This window comes from Pholcus phalangioides, unplaced genomic scaffold (assembly GCF_987345545.1).
Source record: "Pholcus phalangioides strain wild (caught in Gottingen) unplaced genomic scaffold, Ppha-v1.0 ptg000011l_1, whole genome shotgun sequence".
Classification (NCBI taxonomy): Eukaryota; Metazoa; Arthropoda; class Arachnida; order Araneae; family Pholcidae; genus Pholcus; species Pholcus phalangioides.
In genome coordinates, this window is record NW_028301604.1 from 17,082,898 (window position 1) to 17,095,273 (window position 12,376).

Consider the following 12,376-nt stretch of genomic DNA (forward strand, 5'->3'; position numbering starts at 1 on the left):
AGGCAGACTCGATATTTCAATCCTCACCGAATGAAAAATTATTCAACGGTTGTAATATTGATATTACTACAGTCGAATCCAGTTTAAAACACTTTTCTGATTCCCCAGATGAGTTTACGTAGTAACAATGGAACGTAGTAAAACCTTGTTTTTAACAAGGGAACCTAAATTTCGTAGTACAACCTGGAATTAATTCATAACGAAATTTCATTGCAATGAAGTGATTTTTTCGGTCTCTTTGAGTTCGTTATAACGGGATTCGACTACAACAACCATATAGGTTTCAGTTTAAAATATACTTTCATACTTAGTTTCACTATACATCATCAAGAAAAATGCGGGAAATCGCGATCGTAAATATGGGATATCATCGAGATTGCCTTAAATTTTATTTAGATCGCACCACGGTCATTTTCTGCACACGAGGGCTAATTAGACCAGGACCTACAATTTATTGCCGATTCCGAAAGGTAGGCTTGTTTTTTATACTCATCGAGAGGTTGGTGCGCTAACCCCTCGATGGGGGACTCCCTGCGGTAGCAGTTTTTTGCTGCGGTCAAGTCGCCGTTTTTTGTTGTACCCCTGTCAGGAAAGTTTTCTGGCAAGGACGAACCGGGTATCGAACTCGCGACACCTCTTAACATCCTTTGGTACTTTAGGCGAGCATCTTATCGACCGGGCTACCGCGCCCTAAATTTTTTTTTCTAATTACTTTTAGAATCGCTGAAGAGTGGGGGAAATGAAGGAACTGCTACAAATCACAGTAAACATAATGTATTTCACGAAAAAAAATATTGAAATGATTAGATGACCATATTTCATTGAGAAAAATACGGTAAATTTGAATCTCTTAAATAGGATAAAATACGGGACTAATCAATTGTCATATAAAGTGTTGCCGGAAGTAAGCACAATCACTGATTTTAACTAAAATTGCTGAAAAACCACGAAAAAACGTTGAATCTGACAAATACGTCAAATAAATATCTACATTTTTTGCCATAACTCTATCATAGTAAGTAATTTATACACGGTATTATGAAAACGCTGAGTATTCCGACTTACAAATTCAATTTACATAATTGAAAACATCGTTGAAAAATGGTATAAATGTTTAATAAAATCTGAACAACAAAATTACAGAAATGTCCCCTAATAATACGGGACACAAATGGTCCGTAAAATTGTTTCAGACATTTTACGGGTCTTTGGATTCAGGAATGTTGGAAAACTCTGAGCTAATTCTCTGGAACCGACTTTATACGGGATCATTTTTCGAACGTTTTGTGCTATTTTGTTCATTTTCGGAAACTTATTTCGTTGTAACGGATTTTTCATTTTGCAATATCGGAATTCGCAATACATTGCTTCCGTGTACATTTATTTAAACATTAGAAAAGTTTTCGTTACAACGAGATTTCTGTTATAACGATATTCGTTAAAACAGGATTTTTGGTGTAACGGTATTCGTTAAAACAGGATTTTTGGTGTAACGGTATTCGTTAAAACAGGATTTTTGGTGTAACGGTATTCGTTATAACGGTGTTTCTTTTTCCAATCGGCTGATGCATCCATCGTCATGTGTAATAAGAACCACGAGAGAGAGACGACGTAATAAATTATTCAAAATTCGAACATTTATTTCGATACGTGGAAATAAAATTTTCCAGGTAAATATGCAAATCTGTCTCGAAATGCGAAAATAAAAACTCACATTGCCTTTTCATGTTGAAACAAGTATAATGAAAATAACATGAGTAATGCAGTATTTCAATAAAATATTCCTATACGATAATGAGATTAAGGAAAATTCAAGGATTTTCACTCGTTCCTCCTTTAAATTCTATTCGAGGAACGTATTCGCATGTAACACTGTATTCATAAAAGATATCGCTAAATAATACATTACCCTAGTTTTACGAAAATTTTCGGAAATAATTTGGAATGAAAAACAACAACAAAAACGAAACCTCGTGAGATTAATGCTAACTAGCTCATAAAATATGTACCTACGAATTTTTTTTTCCGAATAATTCTAAATATGAACTATATCAGCGTGTTCTAATTTAAATAATGGTGTCCATAAATACAGCAAATACAGTAATTACGTTTTCAAGAAAAGAAGGAAGCGGAAATTCAGAAAAGAGAAAAAGGGTAGAATTCGGAAAGGCGTGGAAATTCAAAAAAGAGGTGGAAATTTAGAAAGGGGGCGAAAGGGGTGGAAATGGTGGAAAGGGCAAAAGGTAGAAATTCAGGGAAGGACGAAGGGGGTGGAAAATCGATTAAGGACGAAGAGGTTCAAGGAAGGTCGAATGGGTAGAAATTCAGAAAAAGGCAAAGGAGGTAGAAATGGAAAAAGGAGTGGAAATTCAGAAAAAGGCAAAGGGGGCAGAAATGGGCAAAAGAGCGGAAATTTGGGAAAAGGCAAAAAGGTAGAAATTGAGGGAAGGACAAAGTGGTAAAAATTCCGGAACAGACAAAGGGAAAGTTGGAAAAGGGCAGAAATTCAGAAACAGCCAAAGTTGCCAAAAATTTAGAAAAACACAAAGGACTAGAAATTCCGAAAAAAAGGTAAGGATTTGGGGGGGGGGGGGAGATTCCGAAAAAAAGGCAAACTGGGAAATTCCTAAAAAAGACACTAAAGTCGTGCGGGCATCGTTGCCCGCAAAGGCTGCCACTATGCTGCCATCCCCAAAACAGCACAGTGGCAGCCAGTTGAGGCTGGTTTTTTTTTTTTGTGTTTTTGTAGCTTTTGTGTTTTGTAGTGGCTAACGTAAGAGGCTTTAGCATCGACGGTTTTGGGTTCGAATCCCGTTCAGATCAGCTGTTGCTTTTTTTTTCCCATCTTTATTTCTTGATCTCTGAAATTAATTTTAATTGTTCTAGTTCTGATCTTTCAAACTGGAACTTCGGAACATTTCCGGCCGCGGTATAGTATTGCCCGTGGCCGGTTTTGGGAACATTCTGTTTGAACTTATCAGTTTTGCCATGTTTCTGGTTGTGGTGAAAACATAGTTGATAATTTCAGTCCGGGGGCCCCTATAACGGCCGGAGGAGCGAAGCGACGTCCGAGCCGGGTGGCAGGCCCGCGCCGAACAGAGTTCGGCCTACAGGTGTATTTACTAATAAAACTAGTAGTCGGAAATATGAATGATGAAAAAAAGTATGATTTCTTGCCAAATATGATAAACTGATAAGTCAGTTAATGCTTACGTCACTCCCTCACCAGCCAATCGTATCACTGTGCCTTTTGAGAATTAACGGCTCGTATGTAATCAACAGGCTTATTGGATGTTTTTCAAGTTTTGTAAAATATATGTTATCAAACTTTTATAGCGTAATCCTGGCCTTAGGATGATATTACACTATAAAAGTTTCATAAAATTATTTTATAAAGTTTGACAAATGCAACCAATAAGCTTATTGGTTGCATTTTTCAAGTTTTATAAAAGAACTTTCGCAAAACATTTATAGTGTACTACTGGCCTTAAAATAAAAGTTATCAAAATTTAGAATCGAAAGAATTTTTAAAAATCCGAAACATTTATTGCGATGCGAATACAAAAAATATTCTGATTTTATTTTAAAACACAAATTTAAAAAAAAAACGCTTTGGAAAAGGAATCCAGACTAAAATTTTACTTTTTTTGAGAGAAAATTCATTCTTTTGGGAATTTGGGATTTCCTGTTTTTCTTCTTAAAACGTTTCCATTAAATCATGAAGAAAAATCTAAAATTTTTTGTTTCGTAGCAAAAATTAAAAATCTAATGCTTTCTCTAGAGGTACCAAAAAAAAAAAAAAAATCTGAAAAACTGGAAAGACATTTATTATTCAGAGAATAAAATGCATTTATAGCCATTTGGAATGATTTATTTGAATATTTAAGTGATTTTTGTCTTCATCCTTATATTCATGATACTAATAATGAACTTGAAATTTCAGGCTGAATTTAAAGATATCAATTTAGCTGTGACTGGTGATACTGGGGCGACGGTTAGTATGATGGTCAACAGAAACGGAACGAAAGTCGTTAGGTAAATCAAGCATCATTAATTATTTTACGTTAATTACTAACTATTTGAATTTCATCTGTGATTGGTGCGATCTTAAGTGGTCCAGGATCACAAACACTTTATGGCCCAATTTTATTTAATAAAAAATTTCCGAGATGAATTTTTATACAGGGTAATTCAAGATATAGGTGTTTCTTCGAGTATGCGCTCGAGAGAATGAGAAAAAAAACAAAACTCTAGCTCTCGTGGCTATGGTCGCAGCAACAAAATTTCGAAGAATGCAAATAGCAACACTCACTTTTATGCATTGCATTGATCATCTCAGTAAAAAACCGTTGAAACGCTAACTGTAGCACCATTAAGCCGGGTTTTCCTAGGAGCAGAATTTCTGCGCCGTGTGCAGCGTGAAAATGCTGATTGTTTAAAAACCTTAAATTCAGGTTTTTTTACCAATCATCGTTTTCACGCTGCAAATGTTGTAGAAACCTGCTCCTAGGAAAACCCGGCTTTAATGCCGGTGCAGGACGCAGACAAAGAAAGAAGATTTCAGCAACGGGTTGGTGCGCTAACCTTTCGGAAGAGAGTTTCTCGCATATTTACGGAAACCCTCGACCGAGCGGCTTATCAACCCTTTGCTGAGATCTTCTTTGTTCTCGGTAGTTCTTGATTTCTTTTTTGCGCCGGCTCTTATGGTGCTACAGGTGCCGTTAAGCACCATTCCTGGTTTTTTACTGCACCGATCATTTTGCAATGCATAAAACTTGGTGTTGCCATTTGAATTCTTCGAAATTTTGTTGCTGTAACAGTAATCAAGAGAGCTAGAGTTTTGTTTTTCTTCTCATTCTCGAGAGCATACTCTGAAACACTTATGTCTCGAATGTCATTAGCATCATTTGATTTTCGTGGACGCTAGGGGCAGGCGCCCATTTATGGTCTTGTCGCCTGTGCGCTACACGAATTTTGCTTCCCTTCTCCCGTTCTAGTCTAATTTTCTTGACTACTCTTCACTCGGATTGACCCCCTATGATATAACCAACTTGGTCTCCTCCCTCACTCCTGCAAGTACCCCTGTGTCTCTAATTCACTCTTTTGGTCGCTTCCATGCTCACACACTCTCCAAGTCACTCTTTTAGTCATTCACATGCTTGCTTACTGTTTTGGTCACTCCCATGCTTGCACACTTTTTTGGTCATTCACAAACTTGTACACACTGTAGATAACTATTTTGGTCATTCACATGCTTGTACGCTCTAGGTCATTGGCTCTAGGTCAATTGAACTTGACCAATCACTCTGTAGATCACTAGTTGATCACTTGCTTGCTCACGCTCTAAGTCACTCTTTTGATCGCTCACTGACCTAGTCCCTTGCTGTCCAGGCAGAGGTGACATTTATTGAGGTTTATACAAATTTTGCCTCCCTTCTCCTATTCTACTAACTTTCTCGGCCGCTCATTCCTCAAATTTTCCAAGCCTCTGAACCTGCCGCCCTGGGCTATAGCCCGCTAGCCCCCCCCCCTCTGTAAATATGCCACTGGCTAGGGGATAGTATCTGGGCGAAATTATTTTATGACTACACTGCACATGTATAGTAAGTGAAAAAAAACTATAGTCCGTTTCAGGTTAACTTTGCAGTGCAGAGAAAGGTAGAGAGTGTATTCCTTCGCCGCAAAATATAGTTCCCATATATCGGAGGCTTACGATGATCATTTATGCAGAATATTTCAATTTTTTGAATGATTGAAAATGAATACTGAAAAAATAGTGTTCTGAATCGATCTTTATTCGTTTAAGAATTTTAAAATAGAAAAAAAAAAATGATCACCATTATGCGTAAAAAAAAGATTTTTCTCAGTGAGATTGGCGAGAATCAGCTATACCTTACCGCGACTGCGCATCGATACATTGGTTGAAAGGCTTTCGTTGTCATAGCAACGTGTGATGCGGTTCCCTCATAGCTTCCCTTTCACTGCAAAGTTAACCTGAAACGAACTATAGCTATTACATTTATAATGAAATTGAATGGTCACCTATTGATTTCGGAATTATTCTTGTTTATTTAGATCATTTAGGCCCGATTTTCTTCTCATTCGCCAACATGTCCGTGATTCAGGGAACGATGATTATCGAAATTTATTACTAGGATTTAAGTACGGAGGAGTCCCGAGTGTGAATTCCTTACATAGCCTTTACAACTTCCAAGATAAACCATGGGTGGTAAGTAATTTTCTAATGCAAAATAAAACTACATTTCACTGAAATAATCGCGTCTTTATTCTCTTTTTTTTATGTTTACGGTTTAAAATATTTTTAAATTTTGTGAATAAATAGTTTTTATATAAATAATATTGATGATTAGTTTATTAAAATTTATAAGATGTATATTATTTGATTCCATACGAAATATGGAATATGAGCTTTGCTAGAGTAATCGATGTCTGTAATTGATGTCTTTAGAAACATTTCAGTAAATATGATTAAACTGATAATTTTGCAAACATTTGAAAACGGTATGTTTTTGCAAAACAATCTAGTGATACTTTTTTTGGTCGGACTTGACGGGGTTTTTATTTTATTACAGTAACTAACTATTACCCGTGGCTTCGCTCGCGTGGATTTCGTAATCTGACAATTTCTCGCTGATGATTTCTCCTATATAACGTTTGAACCCCTTAGACCCCCTTTGGGGTTGAATTTCGAAAAATTCCTGCTTAGAGAGTCTCTAAATTACAAAATGCAACTACTGAACAAATTTTATATTTATAGCTTCAGTGATTTTGGCTCAGCGATGATTGCCCCCATATAACGTTTGAACCCACTCGTGACCACTTTAGGGGTTGAATTTAGAAAAACCCTTCTCACTACGTCTTTAAACATGTTATTTCATATACATTATAAAATAAAACTACTGACGTATTTTTTCAGCGGTTTCGGCATGATTTCCCTATATATAACCTTTGAACTCCTTATGATCCCCTTAGGAGTCGAAATTTGAAAAAAGCCCCTCTTAGTCTGTCTTTACATCATTAGATGAGAGTTCTGAAATAAAATTTCCTATTTGTAGCTTCAGCGGTTTCGGCTCGGCAACGATGAATCAGGGAATCGGTCAGTCAGGGAACATGTTATTTCATATACAGTATATAGATGACAGGTTATATCAAATTTTTTAATGATCAGATATTCACGATAATTGTTTCACTGAAATGCTGTCAGGCTAACTATAAGTATATAAAATAAACTACCAGAAAATGTAAAAAGAACACTATTAAAGAAACGTGCTTGATCAACTCCAGTAATACAGGAGAAAACTTTGTGTTAAAACAAGGCAGAAATCAATGGTCTGAAGCATAGTAATGCCTTCAATTTTACCTAAAAATGGAGATCAACAATGAGAATAGTCTATGGTGATGCTAGTGCTGGTGGATGTGTCTGGTTGTTATTTCGGAAACATACAGTCATGACTCCTTTCTTTTTTTTAGTTATTTAATAGAAGAGAGAGAGAGTTTTAGGACATGTTCGGTCGACAGTTGGAGCCAGACTGAACTCCAATACAAGAACACACTAGATAATGCCTAGCTAGTAAGTGGCATAAAAAATATAATAAAAATATAAAAATTGTACAAGACAAGTAGCGCCACAGTACTCCCCCACGAGTCTGAAGGACGGCATATGGCACAATGTACAAAATATGATAATATAGTTACGACGATAATGACAGTATAGTTACGACGATATGACAGTATAGTTACGACGATTTGACAATATAGTTACGGCAACTAATATGGCATTGACATGTGCAAAAAAAAAAATTTTGTTCGAAAAATTCAAAAAATACGCAATACGAAAATACCTTATGCACAAATTAATAGTAGAGCAAAAAAAAAAAAATTACAAATGATCAAAAATTAGTAAATGTATGTATATGCAAAAACGATTACTAGAATAGATAATAGACATATATAATATACATATAAGAACATTGAAAAATGAAAATTTTGCAAAACATAATATTAATTCTCAAAAAATGTTGCAAAAAAAAAATAATGTTATTCATTTGAAAAAAATATGCAAATAAGAATAATATCAAGGAATTCTTATACGAACCGTACGCCCTGATCGAGTTACATAAGGCTGTTTCGGTTCAGTGAACGGTGATTGCTCATTAAAAGTGCAATCAAGCAAAAATGCTGGTTTCAATCTGTCTATTGAGATTTTCGCTAGTTTGCCTTTCATGTTCACTGTATATACTTTTGGAGATCGTTCAATCACTTCATATGGCCCCAAATATGGTTGTTGAAGGGGCTTTCGTACGGTGTCCAGCCGCACGAACACATGGGAAGAAACAGCAAGTTCTTTATGAACGAAAACGTTGTGAGTTCCATGCCTTGAAGTTTGGATCGGACGTAAAGTGTTTATATGATCTCGTAGAGCACGTAGAAATTCCGGCTGTGTTGGCTGAGAGTCGGAACTGCGGAAGAATTCACCAGGTAGGCGCAATGGTGATCCGTAAACCATCTCAGCAGCAGAAGTGTTGATGTCCGGTTTGATGCTGGCTCGGATGGACAGAAGTATGGTAGGTAACACTTCAGTCCAACGTTCCGTGGCATGGCAGCGTATGGCACCTTTGAGCTGCCGGTGGAATCTTTCAACGATGCCATTGGAGGACGGATGATACGCTGTCGTGCGTGTTTTCTGAGTTCCAAGAAAACGAACGAATGCGCGAAACAAATCACTTTCGAATTGTCTCCCTTGATCGGTGGTAACCGATTCCGGAACTCCGAATCTGCTAATCCAGCCAGAGTAGAATGTCTCTGCGACAGTTTCGGCTTTTTGGTTTTCCATCGGGAAAGCCTCTACCCACCTGGTGTATCGATCCACACAGGTAAGGCAGTAGGTGAAACCCCGAGAAGGAGGAAGAGGACCAACAATGTCGATGTTAATGTGTGAGAATCTGCATTGGGGCAAAGGGTATGCACCGATGGAAGATCGAGTGTGGCGATGCACTTTTGAGCGTTGACACTCGATGCACGCCCTGGTCCACCGTGTGACATCCTTGCGTATTGAACTCCACACAAATCGTTGACGAATAAGGTCTACAGTTGATTTAACGCCTGGATGGGCGAGGTTATGAAGGACCGTAAACACGTGATATCGGTGTTTTTCTGGTACGTAGGGACGGATAATTCCAGTGGATAAATCACAAAAAAGTTCTGTACCCTGAGGACCGAATTTGATAGGTTTTACATCGAGCACCCCACCTGGTTGTCGGAGGGCTGTTAATTCAGTGTCTGTACTCTGTGAAGTAGCAATAGCTGCGTAATCAATCGAGTCAGGTAAATTAATTTCGGATAATCTGGAAAAAGCATCCGCTACAACATTTCGCTCACCCTGAATGTAACGAATGTCCGTAGAAAATTGTGATATATACTCTAAATGACGACGTTGTCTGGGAGAGCTGTTATCATTAACTTTGTGAAAAACATAAGTTAGAGGCCTATGATCACTGTAGATCGTAAATGGTCTGCCTTCTAACATGTGTCTGAAATGTTTAATAGAACTATAAACCGCAAGCAACTCGCGATCATAAGTACTATAGTTCTTTTCAGTTGTCGTTAACTTTCGAGAAAAAAATGAGAGTGGTTCGACGACACCATCGGAAGTTTGTTGTAAAACAGATCCGAGAGCAAAATCTGATGCGTCGACTGTCAACGAAAGATGAGCATCATGTTTAGGATGAGCCAAAAGCGTTGCATTGGTAATAGCATGTTTACACGTTTCGAAAGCAGCAATAGTTTCCCCCGACCAGGCGATGAGAGATTTATCTTTTTTATTCTTTCCTTTGCACAAATCGTGTAAGGGAGCCTGGTCAGATGCTGCGTTTTTTAAGAAACGGTGGTAAAAGTTGAGAATTGCTAGAAATCTTCGAAGTTCATCAACCGTTTTTGGTTGCGGATAATTACGAAGAATGTCGACTTTTTCTGGCAAAGGAGAAATGCCATTGCTGTTAACCAAAAATCCTAAGAACTCTATCTCAGATTTCCCAAATATGCATTTATCTGGATTAAGAATTATACCAAAACTGTTTAAACGTTCAAAAACTAATTCTAGATCTCTAAGATGTTCTTCTTCTGTTGTTGATGCAACTAGTACGTCATCTAAATATGCATAACAGTTCAAGTCTCTTAAGACAATATCTATGAACCGTTGAAATGATTGTGCCGCATTAGACAATCCAAAACACATATATAAGTACTCATAAAGTCCGAATGGGGTAATAATGGCAGTTTTTTCAACAGACTCGGGATCTAAAGGTATCTGATGATAAGCCTTAACCAAGTCCAATTTAGAAAAAATGTTTTTTCCCTGCAGACCGTAACTGAAATCATGTACATGTGGTATAGGATATCTGTCTGGACACGTTATAGAATTAAGTTTTCTGTAATCCCCACATAAACGGTATTCTCCATTACGTTTAGGAACAATGTGTATCGGGCTTGCCCATGGACTTTTTGAAGGTCTCAGTATGCCCTGATCCATTAGCGTTTGAACTTCACGCTTTGCAATAGCAAGTTTCTCTGGAGAAAGTCTGCGGGCTTTGGTAAAGACAGGAAAACCTTTAGTAGTAATGCAATGTGTAACACAGTGTTTTTTAGAAGTAGCCCCAAGCATAGAAGGATTCGTTAGATTAGGAAATTTAGATAAAATTTTCAAGTAGGGCGAATCTCCACTAATGGTCTTTAAGCCTAATGTAGGGCAACTGGCATTGCTACATTTGATTGAAAGTGAAGTCAAACTGTCAATCAAACGAGACTTTTTTACGTCAACTAATAGACCATAATGTTCTAAGAAATCAGCACCTAATATCGGGCGATTAACATCAGCTATAACGAAGGACCATCTAAATAGTCTGCGTAACCCTAAATCCACTGATAAAGATTTGCAACCATACGTAGAAATTTTAGTATCATTAGCTGCGTATAGCGAAAAGTTTGTATCTGCTGCTTTATGTACCTGTGTATCTCGTGGGAAAACCGAAATGCTAGCGCCTGTGTCCACTAAAAAACCAGTACCGGATTTTCGATCATGAACAAAAAGGCGAACTAAACGCCGGCCATCACCTGCTGTCGCCAAAACAGATGGGCCAGTTAGTTTTCCGACCAATCACAGGGTTTAATGCATTTTGATGCTTTTCGACCGAATTTGAAATGGTACCAACAATAAGGTTTACGTTTGGGTGTACCATCACCACTAGACCTCTCTCTAGACCGAGAATTTGAACGAACTCTTCCCTTTTTGTTAAAATTTTTCTCTCTATAGCGGGATAAGCGGTTAACAGCAACGGTCAAAGTCGAAATTTGACTTTGAAGTGATTGCAAGCTGATGGTTTCATTACGGCTGACCTCAGAAATAGTCGGTGAGTGCCCAGTGACTACGGTAATTTTATCTGCCATTTCTGCTAAAACCGGCAATGTATCCTTACTAACAGAAAGTATCTGCTGTGTATGGATAGGCAAACGTTGTAACCAAAGGGTTTTAAGCACTTCATCTGAAATTTTCTTGCCAGCTAATGTATGCATCTCACGCAACAACTGAGAAGGTCGCTTATCCCCAAGAGTGAGCTCTTGGAGTAGAACTCGTAAGCGGGAAGTTTCCGACAGTGAAAACTGCTGACAAATGCGTGTTTTTAACTGGTTGTAAGAATCGTCTGTAACAGGAGCTATGATCAAATCACTAACATATGATAACACTTCAAAATCGAGAGCTGTCACAACACAGTGAAATTGCGTTTTAGGATCAGTAATTCCGGCAATTTTAAAGTTCGATTCAATCTGAAGAAACCAAAGATCGACATCGGATTTCCAAATCGAAGGCGCGCGAAAAGAAACACGCGAAAGTTCTAATTCAGAAGACATACCTGTTTCTTCGGTAGCGTTCGGCATATCCAAAAAAAAAGTTCAGCACAATCCAGGAAGAGAACTGAGGAGATGCCCCCTCAATCAGTCAGCAAACGCACCACACACAGGGAAAAAAAGAAGAAAGGCAGCAAGTATCATATTACGAAGCGAGAAAGAGTACTTGTTTTCGTCTGCTTTCGAGTTCGTGGCTGTCAAACATCTGCTTTACGTGGGTCACCAGTACTATGGTGATGCTAGTGCTGGTGGATGTGTCTGGTTGTTATTTCGGAAAACATACAGTCATGACTCCTTTCTTTTTTTAGTTATTTAATAGAAGAGAGAGAGACTTTTAGGACATGTTCGGTCGACAGTTGGAGCCAGACTGAACTCCAATACAAGAACACACTAGATAATGCCTAGCTAGTAAGTGGCATAAAAAATATAATAAAAATATAAAAATTGTACAAGA

At 37.7% G+C, this 12,376-nt stretch overlaps 1 protein-coding gene across 1 annotated transcript in view; it reads left to right on the plus strand.

Moving 5' to 3' along the window:
- The window catches only part of Syn (synapsin), a 208,488-nt gene that overhangs the window by 43,356 nt on the left and 152,756 nt on the right, over positions 1-12,376 (plus strand). The window contains exons 4-5 of the mRNA XM_089238613.1: positions 3,944-4,035; positions 6,076-6,229. Of these exons, the coding sequence (XP_089094739.1) occupies positions 3,944-4,035; positions 6,076-6,229 (246 nt within the window). The remainder of the gene's footprint in view (positions 1-3,943; positions 4,036-6,075; positions 6,230-12,376) is intronic.